The sequence below is a fragment of the Theobroma cacao genome, chromosome 6 (genome assembly GCF_053813885.1).
Source record: "Theobroma cacao isolate CCN51 chromosome 6, ASM5381388v1, whole genome shotgun sequence".
Classification (NCBI taxonomy): Eukaryota; Viridiplantae; Streptophyta; class Magnoliopsida; order Malvales; family Malvaceae; genus Theobroma; species Theobroma cacao.
The window spans coordinates 25,725,343-25,732,794 of record NC_142644.1 but is presented as its reverse complement, the minus strand read 5'-3'; the positions used below and the strand labels follow the sequence as shown (position 1 = coordinate 25,732,794).

At 34.6% G+C, this 7,452-nt stretch overlaps 1 protein-coding gene across 4 annotated transcripts; it reads right to left on the bottom strand.

Moving 5' to 3' along the window:
* Positions 1-580: 580 nt before the first annotated feature.
* On the bottom strand, positions 581-6,914 carry ALDH7B4 (aldehyde dehydrogenase 7B4). 4 transcript variants are annotated; one of them, XM_088807515.1, is made up of 16 exons: positions 6,708-6,914; positions 6,422-6,558; positions 5,850-5,936; positions 5,639-5,770; positions 4,863-4,935; positions 4,531-4,553; positions 4,378-4,441; positions 4,056-4,101; positions 3,230-3,410; positions 2,691-2,867; positions 2,428-2,592; positions 1,833-1,973; positions 1,587-1,684; positions 1,249-1,398; positions 1,042-1,138; positions 581-715 (listed from the first exon to the last, which is right to left on the bottom strand). In XM_088807515.1, the coding sequence occupies exons 2-15, from the start codon at positions 6,554-6,556 to the stop codon at positions 1,084-1,086; spliced, it is 1,527 nt and encodes a 508-aa protein (XP_088663641.1). In that variant the 5' UTR covers positions 6,557-6,558; positions 6,708-6,914; the 3' UTR covers positions 581-715; positions 1,042-1,083. The 4 variants fall into 4 exon arrangements, with proteins under 4 accessions (XP_088663641.1, XP_017979260.2, XP_088663643.1 ...); XM_088807517.1 differs by lacking the exon at positions 581-715 and adding an exon at positions 840-985 and having other exon boundaries at positions 1,072-1,138; XM_088807516.1 differs by lacking the exon at positions 581-715 and adding an exon at positions 840-980 and having other exon boundaries at positions 1,072-1,138.
* Positions 6,915-7,452: the final 538 nt, after the last annotated feature.

Genomic DNA, 7,452 nt, shown 5'->3' with positions numbered 1-7,452 from the left:
ATTTTCATCAAACAAGCAAAACGAACAAATCTATTTGAGGAAAAAAAATGAACAATTTAATAATTCCCTAAAAGAAGCCTAATTATACAAGTATAAGCACATGAAAGAATATGGTCTTGTTTTTACTCTGAACAACTACTCTTTTATCCACCCGCCAAGCACCAACTGATTTACTTATCAAAGTAAATATTATCCTATTACACCATGATTTGTCTCTTCTTACCAAAAAAATAAAAAAAGTAGGCAGAGATAATGGAATTATGTAAATGAGTATATTTGTCCACATTGGCTATTAGTAGCTTAATCCTTTGAGGTAGGTGATTGCATTTTTCATTTTACTTTTATGTTTCCATCTTTAGTGTGAATCTAAACAAACAAACTTATGGCACAAGGACACCCAATTTGTAATCATGTAAGGTCTCTACAATTGATAATCCTACCGTGTTTGATTTAGATTGAGGTTGACATTGAATAATTCCAAGATCTTTCATTGTTTTTCTTGTTATTTTGGACCAAAATAATTCCAAAGAATGGAACTGATAAAGAGTAACTGTTAGAAAAACGTTCTTAGCAATGCGAATGCACACGTAATGGATCAGTAAGATTAAGGAAAATTGATAGTCAACAAGTGCAGAACATGCAATACGAGGAGCAAATTCAATACTGTTCTTGATAATAAGAATTATTATAGAAGTGTACAGCTGACACAGTAGACCTGCAGATTCAGAAAACAAGATTGTTGTTAACCTTCATTGAATTCTTCATCGCAAGGCACAAGAACATCATCATCATGCCTTTTGTGCATTGCGGGCTTCTTTTTGTTCTTTTTATTCTATATGTTATTATTCATGCTTTTAGGCGACAATTATGAGAAGCAAAGCCCAGTATAGAGCATCAAAGATGGAGGGCCAGTCAACGATCCAAACCAACAAGGCTAAGAATTCTGATCTTGCAGGAGATGCAACTGTGGTTCCTAAGTCCTGACCTTGCGTGCGAGAAAATGAAAAATAAGAAAAGTAAAAAGAAAAACAAGACTAATACCATGTGAAAAATGGTTAATATATGCTTAACCATGTGGCATTCCTAGCCGAAATTGATTCCTTGTGCCAGAGGTAATTCGTTCCCATAATTTATTGTGCTGCCAAAGATATCAAACAAATAGCTCATTGAGAACTTTACACTGAACCCAACTGAGTAGCAATGAAAAGGATGTCAGAAAGAGGTATTGGAATTCACAATCAAGTTTACCAGGTTGAGCGGCGCATATACTGTTTCCATGAGTCACTTCCAGCTTCACGGCCTCCTCCTGTAGCCTTTTCACCACCAAACGCACCACCTATTTCAGCCCCATTTGTTGGTATGTTCACATTAACAATACCACAGTCACTTCCTAGAGGCCTACACATGTAATTTGGTGAGAAGCATGATTTTATAATGCCATAGAAATATCATTGATCAAAAGTTACATGCAGGTGAAGAAGATATTTTGATTATTGTAATAGATGTCAATAAACAACCAACACAAGAGCTTTTATATATAAGCAGGAGCTGAATTAATTTAGATTAACAAGACAAACGAGACTCACCCAATCCACTTGAAGATGACTTCAGGTTTACGTGTGAAGATAGAACTGCTTAGTCCTTGAGGAACAGAGTTGTTTATTTCAATTGCTTCGTTCAAAGTCTGCACAAGTAGTTGAGGTTTTCAGAGAGGAGCTCCTCACATAACATTAAAACATGACAGAATTTGTACAGGGTTATTCCTGTGAGCAGGCGTAGCCACCATCTACCCAACTCACATGAGGAGAAGTTTTTTGTGACGAAGGGGCTACCTTAAATTTCATGACATAAAGAACTGGAGCAAACAACTCTTCTTTAACAACATCAGCATTTGGAGATATCTCAACAATTGTGGGCTGCACAAAGTTCCCTTCAGACTCTATCAGACCACCACCAGTAAGGATCTTTCCTCCCTGGAAAACATCACATGATAGAATAAGCTCAAGAACCAAAGCCAAAATACGGAACAATTGAGATTCTGACCAAATCAACTTCCAGGTGACATCAAAACCATTCATAAAGTCAACACATAATGCTTCATGCTGCAACCTAAAGAGTTTCAAGACTACCTCCTAACAATGTTGAAAGTCAATAATTTAATGAGAGTTTATAAGGAACAGCTGAAAGGTAAAGATATTCATTCATGTACAAAAATAAATTATAAGTATAGGTTCTCAGCTTTAAAACTATGACCTGCCCTTTCTGAACATGTCATGGTAGTCCATCACACCCGTAAATGTGGTGTTGGAAGCATAAAGTCGTATTTTATTTTACTAACACCCAAAATTTATTTTACAGAAGATAAGAGAAACTTAGACATGGGTTGAATGAGTAGCAAGAGTGAAAAAAATAAAACAAAGAACATACCTGTGATTTGATTATCTCTATTCCTTTCTCAAAGTTCTTCCTTGAAGAAGAAGTATGCAGTGGCCCAAGCAAGGTACCCCTTTGTAATGGGTCCCCTATTTTAACTTGTTTGTACACATCAAGTAGCTGGTCAAGTACCCTCTGATATATACTTTCATGAAGAAGCTTCAATACAAGCCAACAAGAAAAGTCAGCGGAAAAAGTATTGGCAGCTGACAATATAAATCAAGATTCAGAAGAAAAATCACATAATTAAAAAATACCAGTCTACGGCATGTGGTACAGCGCTGACCAGCAGTACCAACAGCAGCAAATAATACAGAACGAACAGCTAACTGTACGTCGGCATCATCCATCACAATTATTGCATTGTTTCCACTCAGTTCAAGCAAACATTTACCAAATCTCGCATTTACTGTTTGTTGCACCTTCAAACCCACCTGCGGTTAGAATGTGCCATATAAATTAAAATCTTGGTATATTAAGTAAAATTCCTGTTAATACTAGCCAAAATAATAAAATGAAATTCTTGTTAATTCTGGAAAAAAAAAGAGAGTAAAAATCTTGTTTATTGATATGCATCAATGAAACTATCAAATTTGAAATCTTTCTTCAATGATTAGTAAACAGGTGTTTTTCTTTTCTTACACCCCCCTAGTCTCTGTTTAAATTCAACAAGAACATAAAATGTCCTATCCTGAAATTATTTCCAGAATATACAGATGAAGACAGAACAGGCCTGCCATTCCAAATACAATAAGTAATAAAATAATTTCATTAAAGAGGCACAAGATTAAAATACCGTCGAACTCCCAGTGAATGAGACCAGAGGGATGCGTCTATCTTTTGCTATTGCTTCCCCAATTTCAGCACCACCACAAAATGAAGTGAAAATTGCACCTGGCAAGTTATTCTTTTCCAAAACTCCAGCCACTAGCTTTGTCATTGCAATGGTGACCAAAGGAGTGGTTGGAGCACCTTTCCTACAATTCATGACAGTTTTCAAGCACCAAGATTGTAAGTCAACTGGTGAAAAAGAACCTAAATTTTGTTTAAAGCAATTTATGCTAACAAAAGAAGATGCAACTTATTAAGCAGAAATCTTTTTAAGAAAAGCAAATTATGCATTTGGATTGTACTTCTTAAACTGTAAGCAGCTCTTACCATGAGATTAAGCTAATGCAGCAATACAAGATGTTGAAAAATAAAAGAGTTTTGTGATCTTACAGAAGTGCATTTATCTCATTATAGCAGTTCAGTGTTGAACCAATTTACAGTTCAAGGAAAGCAATGAAGTACATGCTAATGGTCCTTAATGAGAAATAAAACAGCAGAATTCACATAATATGATGTTGAAGCTCCATAGCAGGGAACTGAGGATATAAAAGTTAAAAACCATATATATATAAATAAATACCAAAACTAATTTCAATAATAAAATAATAGCCAAGGATTTTCCATCAAGAAAAATGCATAGTAGTAAATATACTTAATTCTGTGTATTAATATAACTAGAATTTACAATTAATTATTAGGCATAATGGACCCAAAAAAAATATATATCAACTGAATGGTGTAAATATTCCCCAAAAAGTGGAATCTTAGAAAACAATGACATCAAGCCTTACCAAACAATGCAGTTGCCACACACCAGTGCGATGCAGGCGTTCCATCCTACACAATGCGAAAATTACAGCTAGTTCAGTTAATAATTTGATTCCAAGCTCTACCATGGAAACATTTTTTTTTCCCCTGACAAAATGAACACCAATTGTCTTAAACATTGATCCATAGATAAAGAATCCAATTGAATGAAAACCCAGAAGCAACAATACTAAGCAAGAAAAGAAAATAAAATTCAGAGTTATTCTAAAATCAGTTGTCTTACAAAAGTTTAAGCCTCTCAGCACCAAAATGGATAAGTTTATAAACAAAAGTAATGGAGCTCACCAAGAACAGCACATGGGAAGTTAAATGCCGTAATTACACCTACTATTCCAAGAGGATTCCACATCTGTTCTCAGAATAAATGAACAAAATGTAAACCTTAGTACTAGGCTTCATCTATGAGTCCAAGTTCAAAAGTTTAAACATGTAGCTCACCTCCAACATCATGTGATTTGGACCTGTTAACAACAGAACAATCATTTTAGGATGCTGTCTAGAGCATCATACATATGTACATACATATTACACTGTACTAACTAGAACCATATCATCTTATGTTAAATTATATTAAATATAAAATCCAAAATGTTGACAGTTTGTAGTAATAAGGAAATGCCAACAACAGTACATATGCAAATTTCATTATTCCAGAAAAACTTTTGCAGTTTCATTCATCAGGAGCTCCTAAAACAGAATTCAAGCCATTCACAAAATCAACCACAAGAGGATGCATAAAGTAATGATGATTAATGACTATATGGGCTTACGTTCTGAAGGTATCACTGATCCATTCAATTGTCGGCTTAATCCCACAGCAAAGTCACACATGTCAATGATTTCCTGCAAAATTTGCATATTTGCAATTATAAAGAGAAAGATACTGCATAGTTACTATTATTGTTATGCCTTATGATATCTTTGGAGAATGAGCCAGCAAAACAACAGAATTGATCCAGTCAATAAAGAACTTATCATATCGTGATAGCTAATGTGGGGCACAATGAGAATAACCTAGAGAAAACATAAGGGCATACCGACAATATTCAGCCCATTATCGTGTACCATTCATACACCTTAGTAAAATTAGGTCATTGCTGCCACCAAAAGAATCCTTGCAAAAACTTCCTGACCTCCATGAATAATGCAAATGACAAAGAGAAAAAGAGTACTTGCTGTAAAAGAGAAAATGTCTTAAAGTAAATAACTCTGTTACATGATTTGGTGAATGTAAAACTATGAACCTTGAGAACCTTAAGTTTAGTGGCAAGGTCTTGTTGCTGCATTATTTTGACTAGTAATAAATAAATTCTATTTAACACACTAATTGGGTATATTTTCCCCGGAAATAGAATTTGACAGATGCCCATAACCAAGTACCTCTTGATTCATGCGAAGCTTCAACAAAATATTTAAACTAACTCAACTAAATAATAAATGGCTAGAGAATTCAAAACAGCAAACAAGTTGTTCAATATCGGCCATCTTATAACGTATTATGCAAATAACCAATGTTAACAACAGTTGCAAACATTGCATAACATACTTGAACTTCCCCAATTCCTTCAGGAAGAATTTTTCCCATCTCAAGTGAGACAAGGCGGCCAAGTTGCTGTAGTTTAGTTCTTAATGAATCACCTATTTGTCGAACTATGTCACCTCTCTTTGGGGCAGGAACCTGAAACAATTTATGAAATATAAAACCCATTAATAAATATAAATTTTCCAGTTTAGATTATGACATCTATTTATCTTACTTGCATCCAAATCTTTGCTGCTTCATTGCAAGCTTGCATCCCATCCTCATAATCTTGGATGGAAGCCTCCCCAACTTCGGCAATTATCTGCATCAACATGAAAAATAATACTATGTTTAGAAGGGAGAAAAAAGTAATAACTTCCAAATACATGCATGGTTTCATACTCTGTAACTAACAATTGTGCTCATAAAACACTATAATCAGAAAATGCAGAAGCAAAAATAAGAGAAAACTTGTAACATATAACCAAATGAAAAATCCTTAATTGCCGAAAAGTGATGCTATTTAGAGGCAAGAAGAGAATGACAGAGAGAGACAGATTTATTATCAAAGAAATTGAAAAATGAAGCATACTGCCACTCCTTAGACGCACCAGGAACACAAGGCCTTAGCTTTGGGTTGAGTGCTTTGTGTAATTCAAAGGTGGATCAAAGAAAGAAGAATACTGTAAGATTCATTATTTTGTTTTTTAATAAAGGGACTGTTCCATCAATCATGATAACTGTCACCACAATCAGTAATAAAATCATGTAACATGAAAAACACATTCATAGACACAGAATAAGAACCTGATTATTAGCAGGATTCACAGTAGAAACCACAGGGCCACTTCCTTTCCAAGTGCCATTCACAAAACATCCCAAATTGCTAGTGCTTAACCCGATCTCACTCAAGAACTCATACTGTTTCCTTGCAAAACCCATCCCTGCAATTACACAGACACACACGCCTTACTTTAACATCCAACTAAAATATAGCCCAAAAAACTCCAGAAACAAAGTGCAAAGTCAAAGACTTTCAGACTTTTTAGCTAATTCCCTTTTCATAATTCATAATGAATTTGGTCTTTTTTACCTCTGCTTTCTCAGAGTTCTTCTTGGCTACCAAACAGAAGAGAGAGAGAAAGAAACAAAAGCTAAAATCTTGGACTTTAGACGAAAGAGCAGGAAGCGATCCTTTTCTTTTTGCAGTGGAGGAGAAGTGTTGATGTGGAGTCAAGAGAGATAGAGAGAGACGGGTGCCTTAAGTAAAGGAGTGAAGGACAGCGACAAAAACCCAATGTTGGCTTATAATTCGAAGGGATAGGTGAATAGTGCCGTGGAGTATGGGGGAATTATGGGATTAGATTGAATCACTGATTTTTTGACATTTTTGTAGTCTTCTTGCTGGATCAAGTAACGTCGTCCTTTTTTATGAGGTGGCTCCCATCTGACATTACCTTTGGCTTCTATTTTTACCATTTTAAAAGATATTTTAGTACTAAATCATAGGGCTCCTATCATGGCATGGCAGTATATTTAATTTCTTTTCTGGTGACCCTTTTTGTTTTGTAAGAACCCATACCCATTTGTTGCTCTTTTTCGGTTTCTTGCTCTTTGTTCTTTGAACATAGACACGAGCGCAGGTGACTACATTTTATAGAAAGGTTACCTTTTTTTTTTTAAAAAAATATTTAAATATTCAACTATTTGGATTACCCATAAAAGATATAACTATTCATTAAATTATTACTCCTTTTATCTTTTTTCGTCTTTGTATTTTTTATTTTCATGAAAATTAAAATTTAAAATTTTTATAATATAAATGTTTAATATTTTTT